This window comes from Bos grunniens, chromosome 11 (assembly GCF_055505025.1).
Source record: "Bos grunniens cultivar Pamir isolate PY7600 chromosome 11, Bosgru_T2T1.0, whole genome shotgun sequence".
Classification (NCBI taxonomy): domain Eukaryota; kingdom Metazoa; phylum Chordata; class Mammalia; order Artiodactyla; family Bovidae; genus Bos; species Bos grunniens.
In genome coordinates, this window is record NC_141175.1 from 991,689 (window position 1) to 1,003,939 (window position 12,251).

Genomic DNA, 12,251 nt, shown 5'->3' on the forward strand with positions numbered 1-12,251 from the left:
TAAAGAAATCACAGAAAACCAGGGCTAACCTCTGGAGTAAGGAGGCAAGCAGCTCATGCTAGTCCCTCCCTCCCAAAACCTAAAGAAAAAACTATTCTTAAAAAATGCATAACAACACATGGAAAAGCTCTCCCATCAGGATAGGGGAAATTTTAGGAATAGCTAGGATGGGAAGCAAATATTCCCAGATTTAGAAGGCAAAACTGATCACACAAGTTTATTCCTTTCTTCCAATTATCTCAATAAATGCTCATAAATAAAACCAGAAAATCATTGTTTGTCTATTTGTAGACAATTGTATTCTCTGTGAATAATGACAGTTTCATTTCCTCCTTTCACATTCTTCTTAGAGCTTTTGTTCTTTTTCTTGCCTCACATCACTGGCCACAACCACCAAGGCTAGATGGACCAGAGGTGACCGCGTGTGCCTTTATCTCTGTTTTCACTTCAAAGGAAAAGCTCTCAAGACCGATGACAAAGTATGATGTCTGAAGGGAATTTTAGGTAGTTTAAGCAAATTCCCCTTATTTCCAGTTTGATTAAGAGGGTTTTTAAAATTATGAATGATTTAAACTTTAATAAACTTTTCCTGCCTCTACTGAGATGATCATACAGGTTTTCTCCTTTAATGTGTTTGTAGCTCAAGACACAAACCCTTGTGTCACCCTTAACTCTTCACTTTCCCTTACTCCACATACAGTTGCCCAGAAAACCCAGATGGCCCAGCAGGCCACACTGCAAAATATACCCAGAACATCACAGATTCTAAGAGCCAAACAGGTTTCCCCGGGGCTCAGTGATAAAGAATGTGCCTGCCAGTGCGGGAGACTTGGGTTCCATCCCTGGTCTGGGAAGATCCCCTAAAGAAGGAAATGGCAACCCACTCCAGTATTCTTGTCTGGGAAGCCCCATGGACAGAGGAGCCTGGTGGGTTACAGTTCCTGGCGTCACAAAGAGTCAGACACGACTTAGTGACTAAAACAATACCAACTGCCAAACAGCCTGGCCCCCACCTCCATCCATCTCTCCTGGACTGAGATTTGACTCTCTGACTCTCCCCTGTTTGATCTGCCTCCCCAGAGCAGCCAGAACAATCAGAGGGTACCAGCGCTCACTCAAGGCCCCACTGTCCTCCCACTTCTCTAGGAATAAGATTCAGAGTCCTACATGGCCTGAACCCACGTGAGGCCCCTCCACTCACTGCTTCTCACTCTAGCCCTTCACACTTACAAGTCCTTGTAACCGGAGCTTCTGGCAGGCTGCTGATGGGCCCCCTCTCACCACACTCAGGTCGCTGTCCAACTATCACCCTGACAGAGAGGCCTCCCCAGGCTACTGTCTGTGAGACAGACCCCAAATCATGCTATTTCAGACACCCTTCTTGTTTCCCTCCTAGAAGTTACTACTGTAACTTCAGTAATTACTTCGTGTGTTTGCGTTTATAAGACTCTTGCCTGGGTCCACTTCCTTTGTCTAGCACCTAGAAGGCCCCCTCAGGGCCCAGAACAGTGAATCTCTCCGGGACGAATGAGTCTGTGGTCCTCCTCTGGGTCCGACAGGTACTTCAAGGCCTCACCTGTGCTGTTGGGGAAACAAGCCTTGTGGAATTTGCCCATGTAGAACTCGAGGCCAATGATGGCGAACATGAGGATGGCGAAAAAGAGAAGCAGCCCAATCTGCAGGAGCGGAACCATGGCCTTCATGATGGACTTGAGCACCACCTGCAAACCTGGGCAGAGCAGGTGAAGCAGGCAGGTCAGGCACACAGTGGGCAAAGCAGGGAGTGGACTGGGGTGTGGACAGAACAGCAAGAGCCTGGGTGGGCAGGGCTGAGTCCTGGGCCAAGTGTGGAGCAATGAGTGCTCATGAGGCCGAAGGACAGAGCTGGGCCCTCAAAGCAGGGGACAGAGAGGGAGTGGTGGGGAAGCGGGACAGAACAGTGAGTGCCTCCCTGGGTAGAGCTGAGGGTCCTTGAGGTGGGGGACAAAGCAGAGGGGTCTCACGGGGGAGTGGACTGAGCAGAGTCCCAGTCAGAGGGAGGGACGGTGTGCGGGGGTATCAGTAGGAAGTACTGACGAGCACTCTGAGTCTGTGGAGGGCTCAGGGTGGAGCAAAAGCGGAGAGTCCTGAGAGGAAAGAGGAGGAACTCCTGGGAGCTGAAAGCAGGGGATCCTGGGAGGGAGAGCAGGGGATCCTGGGAACTAAGAGCAGGGGATGCTGGGAATGAAGAACAGGGGATGCTGGAACGGAAGAGCAGGGGATCATGGGAACTAAGTGCAGGGGATGCTGGGAATGAAAAATAAGGGTTCCTGACAGACCCACTCCTGAGGGAAAGGAAAACAGGGGGCCTACTCCTAAGGAGGGTTCTACCACTGACTGTAGGGCATGAGTATGTCCAGGCCAGGGGAACAATCCCACTTCCAACCTTGAACTTGCTCCTGGGTACAGGCCTGAGCTGCTTCCTGGCAGGGTCTTGGGGCAGTACAGGGAGCTGACCAGCAGTCTTCCTTGCAATGGGCTCAGGTGGCACAGTTCCAGGCCTGCCACCCGGGCCCTGAAGGAAATCCAAACTCCCACTGGCCTGGAGGAACATGGGCCCAGGCAGTCACCACTCTCAAGGCAACCTGGCCACTCTCTGCCCCCACGTGGCCTCTTAAGCCACCCAGTCCCGGAGCACGTCTTAACTGGGTCACAGGTCTTGACAGCCCTGCCTAGCCTGAGCCAGGACAGATGGCCCTCTGCAGCCTCTGAATGTGTTCCCTGCCCCACCACCTTGGCTCATCTCTCATCTGCCCTTTAACCCCAGGAAAAGAAGCAAAGAGCTGCAAATACAGCAAAGGGTGTGAGAGGAGCAAAGCTTCCACGTAGGAAGCCGGGTTACCCTCTAGTCTTTCAAGGAAACAGGAGAGGATGGAGAAGGGCCATTTGTGCCTTCAAACCTGGTTCCCTGGGGCTAAGGGTGGCAAGCTCAGAGTCACCAGAGGGTCCGGAGGTCAGGGCCTCACTGCAGCTGTGGCAGGTGTAGGGGACAAGGTCAGTGTCCAGGTAGGCTGGGCCTGATTGCTTTCGCCAGACTCACTTGGAATCCCAGACACCAGCTTCAGGGGCCTCAGTACACGCACAGCCCGCAGTGTTCGCAGGTCAAAGTCAGTGCCAGCTGTGGCGAGGATCCTGGCAGGAACAAAGACAAGCGGGAAGTAAGGGCTTCTGCACGGTGTTGAGAAGAGGGCACGCCCCTCCCGCCACCCACGTCCTGTCCTCCAAGAGCAGTGACATCTTCATGCCTGTGTCCCCCGCTGTCCAAGCACCAGCGTACCAGGCAGGGGAGGCCAGGAACTGAGTTCAGACATCCTTGCCAGTAATGCTAGTGATGGCTTTTACCAGCACGATCATGCTTCCGGGCATCACCCCTGAGAGAACACGTGGTCTCTGGTCCCTGGCCCAGCCCTGAATCTGTCCTTGAAATGAGTCCTAGCCTGAACCATGTCCCCAAGCAACCCCAGCTGCACTCCAAGTTGCCTCATGAGCGATGGTGATACTGAGAGCAGAAGAATGAGCCTGAGGGACTTCTGAACGGATGCCACAGGCCCCTTCCCCACTTCACCACAGGAGAACACAGGAACGAAGGGTGGAGATGGCGAACAGAGGGTTCAGAAAACCCCATTAGCATAAAGCATACCCCCAGTGTCTCCCATCTTAAAACAAAACAGAACATTCTGTATCTGTCTCCGAGCCCGGACACCTTCTCTGCTCCCTGCACTCCAAAACTCAGTCAGTGCCAGTCCTCGCTCTCCCACTGTTAACTCTTCAGCCTCTCCTCAGCTTTGTCCAACTGCATTCTCACTCCCACCTTTCCACTGTTTCGTCACGCCTTCTTGCCAACATCAACAGTCAAGTCTCCTGTAAATGGTCTGTCCTCTTGCCCACTGGTCAGCTCTCTCGTTTTCTCCTTGACACACTGGGAGTCCTTTTGTCAGCTCTGCCCCCTCTACCAGACTGAAAACTTTAACACGTCAGGGCTCACCGTTCAGAATCCACCCAATAGCTTTGAATACCACCGAAAGCTTATTACTCCCTAATTTATATCTTTAACTCAAATCTGGAACTCTGGGTTCATATGCCCGTCCATTTGCCTTTTTCAACATTTCCATTTGGATAGCAAAAAAGCATATCACACATTAATAAAACTAAAGAATACTTTTCAAAACTTTAATGTAAATATTAAAGCATGTATTATTTTTCAGCTCAGGGCTGTTACATGATGGCAACTAGAGAACTATTTATTCTTTCTCCCAACCTTGCTCCTCCCACAGTGCTCCCCCCTCTCTGTGAACAGCACTAGTCAAGTGTTACATAAGCCAGAACCAAGGCTTCCTACCTGACTCGTCTCTCTCTTATACTCCACATCCAATTCACTGACAATCCTGTTGACTCTACCTTTAAAAAGTCTTGGACTCTCAGTGAAAAAGCATTGTTGCCTGCCCCTCTGCCCCCAACTCTAGAGACACAGCAGTAAGGAATAACATTTGAGATGCAGCTGGGGTAAAATAAGATGAAATGGCAGGGGGCGGAGAAAAGAAGGGCAACAAGAAAATCTATTCAAACCAAAATTCCATAGCACATGAGAAAATCCAATACTAAGAGGGATATTCAGCTACTGGACGATAGTAGCTAGAACTTTTGGAAAAAACAAACATTTATTTAAATAATATGAATAATAATCATACTCTAAACTGGAGACATAGTTGGAGAGTACTAGTGGTTTAGGAAACAGTACTAAGGAATCACTCACAAACAACAGAAAGACAAAGAAAAAAAATGGAAGCAATTAAATGATACGGAGGTTAGACCATATACCTAACACACATCACATGTGGGGTCCAGAAACAGAGAATAGAGGGGACATGGTGAAGAAGCAATTAAATGATACGGAGGTTAGACCATATACCTAACACACATCACATGTGGGGTCCAGAAACAGAGAATAGAGGGGACATGGTGAAGAAGAAATTAAATGATACGGAGGTTAGACCATATACCTAACACACATCACATGTGGGGTCCAGAAACAGAGAATAGAGGGGACATGGTGAAGAAGCAATTAAATGATACGGAGGTTAGACCATATACCTAACACACATCACATGTGGGGTCCAGAAACAGAGAATAGAGGGGACATGGTGAAGAAGCAATTAAATGATACGGAGGTTAGACCATATACCTAACACACATCACATGTGGGGTCCAGAAACAGAGAATAGAGGGGACATGGTGAAGAAGCAATTAAATGATACGGAGGTTAGACCATATACCTAACACACATCACATGTGGGGTCCAGAAACAGAGAATAGAGGGGACATGGTGAAGAAGCAATTAAATGATACGGAGGTTAGACCATATACCTAACACACATCACATGTGGGGTCCAGAAACAGAGAATAGAGGGGACATGGTGAAGAAGCAATTAAATGATACGGAGGTTAGACCATATACCTAACACACATCACATGTGGGGTCCAGAAACAGAGAATAGAGGGGACATGGTGAAGAAGCAATTAAATGATACGGAGGTTAGACCATATACCTAACACACATCACATGTGGGGTCCAGAAACAGAGAATAGAGGGGACATGGTGAAGAAGCAATTAAATGATACGGAGGTTAGACCATATACCTAACACACATCACATGTGGGGTCCAGAAACAGAGAATAGAGGGGACATGGTGAAGAAGCAATTAAATGATACGGAGGTTAGACCATATACCTAACACACATCACATGTGGGGTCCAGAAACAGAGAATAGAGGGGACATGGTGAAGAAGCAATTAAATGATACGGAGGTTAGACCATATACCTAACACACATCACATGTGGGGTCCAGAAACAGAGAATAGAGGGGACATGGTGAAGAAGCAATTAAATGACACGGAGGTTAGACCATATACCTAACACACATCACATGTGGGGTCCAGAAACAGAGAATAGAGGGGACATGGTGAAGAAGCAATTAAATGATACGGAGGTTAGACCATATACCTAACACACATCACATGTGGGGTCCAGAAACAGAGAATAGAGGGGACATGGTGAAGAAGCAATTAAATGATACGGAGGTTAGACCATATACCTAACACACATCACATGTGGGGTCCAGAAACAGAGAATAGAGGGGACATGGTGAAGAAGCAATTAAATGATACGGAGGTTAGACCATATACCTAACACACATCACATGTGGGGTCCAGAAACAGAGAATAGAGGGGACATGGTGAAGAAGCAATTAAATGACACGGAGGTTAGACCATATACCTAACACACATCACATGTGGGGTCCAGAAACAGAGAATAGAGGGGACATGGTGAAGAAGCAATTAAATGATACGGAGGTTAGACCATATACCTAACACACATCACATGTGGGGTCCAGAAACAGAGAATAGAGGGGACATGGTGAAGAAGCAATTAAATGATACGGAGGTTAGACCATATACCTAACACACATCACATGTGGGGTCCAGAAACAGAGAATAGAGGGGACATGGTGAAGAAGCAATTAAATGATACGGAGGTTAGACCATATACCTAACACACATCACATGTGGGGTCCAGAAACAGAGAATAGAGGGGACATGGTGAAGAAGCAATTAAATGACACGGAGGTTAGACCATATACCTAACACACATCACATGTGGGGTCCAGAAACAGAGAATAGAGGGGACATGGTGAAGAAGCAATTAAATGACACGGAGGTTAGACCATATACCTAACACACATCACATGTGGGGTCCAGAAACAGAGAATAGAGGGGACATGGTGAAGAAGCAATTAAATGATACGGAGGTTAGACCATATACCTAACACACATCACATGTGGGGTCCAGAAACAGAGAATAGAGGGGACATGGTGAAGAAGCAATTAAATGATACGGAGGTTAGACCATATACCTAACACACATCACATGTGGGGTCCAGAAACAGAGAATAGAGGGGACATGGTGAAGAAGCAATTAAATGATACGGAGGTTAGACCATATACCTAACACACATCACATGTGGGGTCCAGAAACAGAGAATAGAGGGGACATGGTGAAGAAGCAATTAAATGACACGGAGGTTAGACCATATACCTAACACACATCACATGTGGGGTCCAGAAACAGAGAATAGAGGGGACATGGTGAAGAAGCAATTAAATGACACGGAGGTTAGACCATATACCTAACACACATCACATGTGGGGTCCAGAAACAGAGAATAGAGGGGACATGGTGAAGAAGCAATTAAATGATACGGAGGTTAGACCATATACCTAACACACATCACATGTGGGGTCCAGAAACAGAGAATAGAGGGGACATGGTGAAGAAGCAATTAAATGATACGGAGGTTAGACCATATACCTAACACACATCACATGTGGGGTCCAGAAACAGAGAATAGAGGGGACATGGTGAAGAAGCAATTAAATGATACGGAGGTTAGACCATATACCTAACACACATCACATGTGGGGTCCAGAAACAGAGAATAGAGGGGACATGGTGAAGAAGCAATTAAATGATACGGAGGTTAGACCATATACCTAACACACATCACATGTGGGGTCCAGAAACAGAGAATAGAGGGGACATGGTGAAGAAGCAATTAAATGATACGGAGGTTAGACCATATACCTAACACACATCACATGTGGGGTCCAGAAAAAGAGAATAGAGGGGACATGGTGAAGAAGCAATTAAATGATACGGAGGTTAGACCATATACCTAACACACATCACATGTGGGGTCCAGAAACAGAGAATAGAGGGGACATGGTGAAGAAGCAATTAAATGATACGGAGGTTAGACCATATACCTAACACACATCACATGTGGGGTCCAGAAACAGAGAATAGAGGGGACATGGTGAAGAAGCAATTAAATGATACGGAGGTTAGACCATATACCTAACACACATCACATGTGGGGTCCAGAAACAGAGAATAGAGGGGACATGGTGAAGAAGCAATTAAATGATACGGAGGTTAGACCATATACCTAACACACATCACATGTGGGGTCCAGAAACAGAGAATAGAGGGGACATGGTGAAGAAGCAATTAAATGATACGGAGGTTAGACCATATACCTAACACACATCACATGTGGGGTCCAGAAACAGAGAATAGAGGGGACATGGTGAAGAAGCAATTAAATGATACGGAGGTTAGACCATATACCTAACACACATCACATGTGGGGTCCAGAAACAGAGAATAGAGGGGACATGGTGAAGAAGCAATTAAATGATACGGAGGTTAGACCATATACCTAACACACATCACATGTGGGGTCCAGAAACAGAGAATAGAGGGGACATGGTGAAGAAGCAATTAAATGATACGGAGGTTAGACCATATACCTAACACACATCACATGTGGGGTCCAGAAAAAGAGAATAGAGGGGACATGGTGAAGAAGCAATTAAATGATACGGAGGTTAGACCATATACCTAACACACATCACATGTGGGGTCCAGAAACAGAGAATAGAGGGGACATGGTGAAGAAGCAATTAAATGATACGGAGGTTAGACCATATACCTAACACACATCACATGTGGGGTCCAGAAACAGAGAATAGAGGGGACATGGTGAAGAAGCAATTAAATGATACGGAGGTTAGACCATATACCTAACACACATCACATGTGGGGTCCAGAAACAGAGAATAGAGGGGACATGGTGAAGAAGAAATTAAATGACACGGAGGTTAGACCATATACCTAACACACATCACATGTGGGGTCCAGAAACAGAGAATAGAGGGGACATGGTGAAGAAGCAATTAAATGATACGGAGGTTAGACCATATACCTAACACACATCACATGTGGGGTCCAGAAACAGAGAATAGAGGGGACATGGTGAAGAAGCAATTAAATGATACGGAGGTTAGACCATATACCTAACACACATCACATGTGGGGTCCAGAAACAGAGAATAGAGGGGACATGGTGAAGAAGCAATTAAATGATACGGAGGTTAGACCATATACCTAACACACATCACATGTGGGGTCCAGAAACAGAGAATAGAGGGGACATGGTGAAGAAGCAATTAAATGATACGGAGGTTAGACCATATACCTAACACACATCACATGTGGGGTCCAGAAACAGAGAATAGAGGGGACATGGTGAAGAAGCAATTAAATGATACGGAGGTTAGACCATATACCTAACACACATCACATGTGGGGTCCAGAAACAGAGAATAGAGGGGACATGGTGAAGAAGCAATTAAATGATACGGAGGTTAGACCATATACCTAACACACATCACATGTGGGGTCCAGAAACAGAGAATAGAGGGGACATGGTGAAGAAGCAATTAAATGATACGGAGGTTAGACCATATACCTAACACACATCACATGTGGGGTCCAGAAACAGAGAATAGAGGGGACATGGTGAAGAAGAAATTAAATGACACGGAGGTTAGACCATATACCTAACACACATCACATGTGGGGTCCAGAAACAGAGAATAGAGGGGACATGGTGAAGAAGCAATTAAATGATACGGAGGTTAGACCATATACCTAACACACATCACATGTGGGGTCCAGAAACAGAGAATAGAGGGGACATGGTGAAGAAGCAATTAAATGATACGGAGGTTAGACCATATACCTAACACACATCACATGTGGGGTCCAGAAACAGAGAATAGAGGGGACATGGTGAAGAAGCAATTAAATGATACGGAGGTTAGACCATATACCTAACACACATCACATGTGGGGTCCAGAAACAGAGAATAGAGGGGACATGGTGAAGAAGCAATTAAATGATACGGAGGTTAGACCATATACCTAACACACATCACATGTGGGGTCCAGAAACAGAGAATAGAGGGGACATGGTGAAGAAGCAATTAAATGATACGGAGGTTAGACCATATACCTAACACACATCACATGTGGGGTCCAGAAACAGAGAATAGAGGGGACATGGTGAAGAAGCAATTAAATGATACGGAGGTTAGACCATATACCTAACACACATCACATGTGGGGTCCAGAAACAGAGAATAGAGGGGACATGGTGAAGAAGCAATTAAATGATACGGAGGTTAGACCATATACCTAACACACATCACATGTGGGGTCCAGAAACAGAGAATAGAGGGGACATGGTGAAGAAGCAATTAAATGATACGGAGGTTAGACCATATACCTAACACACATCACATGTGGGGTCCAGAAACAGAGAATAGAGGGGACATGGTGAAGAAGCAATTAAATGATACGGAGGTTAGACCATATACCTAACACACATCACATGTGGGGTCCAGAAACAGAGAATAGAGGGGACATGGTGAAGAAGCAATTAAATGATACGGAGGTTAGACCATATACCTAACACACATCACATGTGGGGTCCAGAAACAGAGAATAGAGGGGACATGGTGAAGAAGCAATTAAATGATACGGAGGTTAGACCATATACCTAACACACATCACATGTGGGGTCCAGAAACAGAGAATAGAGGGGACATGGTGAAGAAGCAATTAAATGATACGGAGGTTAGACCATATACCTAACACACATCACATGTGGGGTCCAGAAACAGAGAATAGAGGGGACATGGTGAAGAAGCAATTAAATGATACGGAGGTTAGACCATATACCTAACACACATCACATGTGGGGTCCAGAAACAGAGAATAGAGGGGACATGGTGAAGAAGCAATTAAATGATACGGAGGTTAGACCATATACCTAACACACATCACATGTGGGGTCCAGAAACAGAGAATAGAGGGGACATGGTGAAGAAGCAATTAAATGACACGGAGGTTAGACCATATACCTAACACACATCACATGTGGGGTCCAGAAACAGAGAATAGAGGGGACATGGTGAAGAAGCAATTAAATGACACGGAGGTTAGACCATATACCTAACACACATCACATGTGGGGTCCAGAAACAGAGAATAGAGGGGACATGGTGAAGAAGCAATTAAATGATACGGAGGTTAGACCATATACCTAACACACATCACATGTGGGGTCCAGAAACAGAGAATAGAGGGGACATGGTGAAGAAGCAATTAAATGATACGGAGGTTAGACCATATACCTAACACACATCACATGTGGGGTCCAGAAACAGAGAATAGAGGGGACATGGTGAAGAAGCAATTAAATGATACGGAGGTTAGACCATATACCTAACACACATCACATGTGGGGTCCAGAAACAGAGAATAGAGGGGACATGGTGAAGAAGCAATTAAATGATACGGAGGTTAGACCATATACCTAACACACATCACATGTGGGGTCCAGAAACAGAGAATAGAGGGGACATGGTGAAGAAGCAATTAAATGATACGGAGGTTAGACCATATACCTAACACACATCACATGTGGGGTCCAGAAACAGAGAATAGAGGGGACATGGTGAAGAAGCAATTAAATGATACGGAGGTTAGACCATATACCTAACACACATCACATGTGGGGTCCAGAAACAGAGAATAGAGGGGACATGGTGAAGAAGCAATTAAATGATACGGAGGTTAGACCATATACCTAACACACATCACATGTGGGGTCCAGAAACAGAGAATAGAGGGGACATGGTGAAGAAGCAATTAAATGATACGGAGGTTAGACCATATACCTAACACACATCACATGTGGGGTCCAGAAACAGAGAATAGAGGGGACATGGTGAAGAAGCAATTAAATGATACGGAGGTTAGACCATATACCTAACACACATCACATGTGGGGTCCAGAAAAAGAGAATAGAGGGGACATGGTGAAGAAGAAATTAAATGATACGGAGGTTAGACCATATACCTAACACACATCACATGTGGGGTCCAGAAACAGAGAATAGAGGGGACATGGTGAAGAAGAAATTAAATGATACGGAGGTTAGACCATATACCTAACACACATCACATGTGGGGTCCAGAAAAAGAGAATAGAGGGAACATGGTGAAGAAGAAATTAAATGATACGGAGGTTAGACCATATACCTAACACACATCACATGTGGGGTCCAGAAAAAGAGAATAGAGGGAACATGGTGAAGAAGAAATTAAATGATACGGAGGTTAGACCATATACCTAACACACATCACATGTGGGGTCCAGAAAAAGAGAATAGAGGGGACATGGTGAAGAAGCAACATTTGAAGAGATAACAGATGAGAAATTTCCAGAATTCAAGACTTGATTTCT

General features: G+C 45.7%; 1 protein-coding gene across 5 annotated transcripts in view; it reads right to left on the reverse strand.

The window, feature by feature from the left end:
* Positions 1-12,251, reverse strand: part of CACNA1B (calcium voltage-gated channel subunit alpha1 B) — a 213,472-nt gene that overhangs the window by 160,734 nt on the left and 40,487 nt on the right. For all 5 annotated transcript variants that reach the window (XR_015136010.1, XM_086323921.1, XM_086323922.1 and 2 more), the window contains exons 4-5: positions 3,080-3,171; positions 1,577-1,729 (exon numbers count right to left, since the gene is read on the reverse strand). Coding sequence is in view for 4 of the 5 variants with exons in the window: in XM_086323921.1 (XP_086180047.1) it covers positions 1,577-1,729; positions 3,080-3,171 (245 nt within the window). In the remaining variant the exon portion in view is untranslated. The remainder of the gene's footprint in view (positions 1-1,576; positions 1,730-3,079; positions 3,172-12,251) is intronic.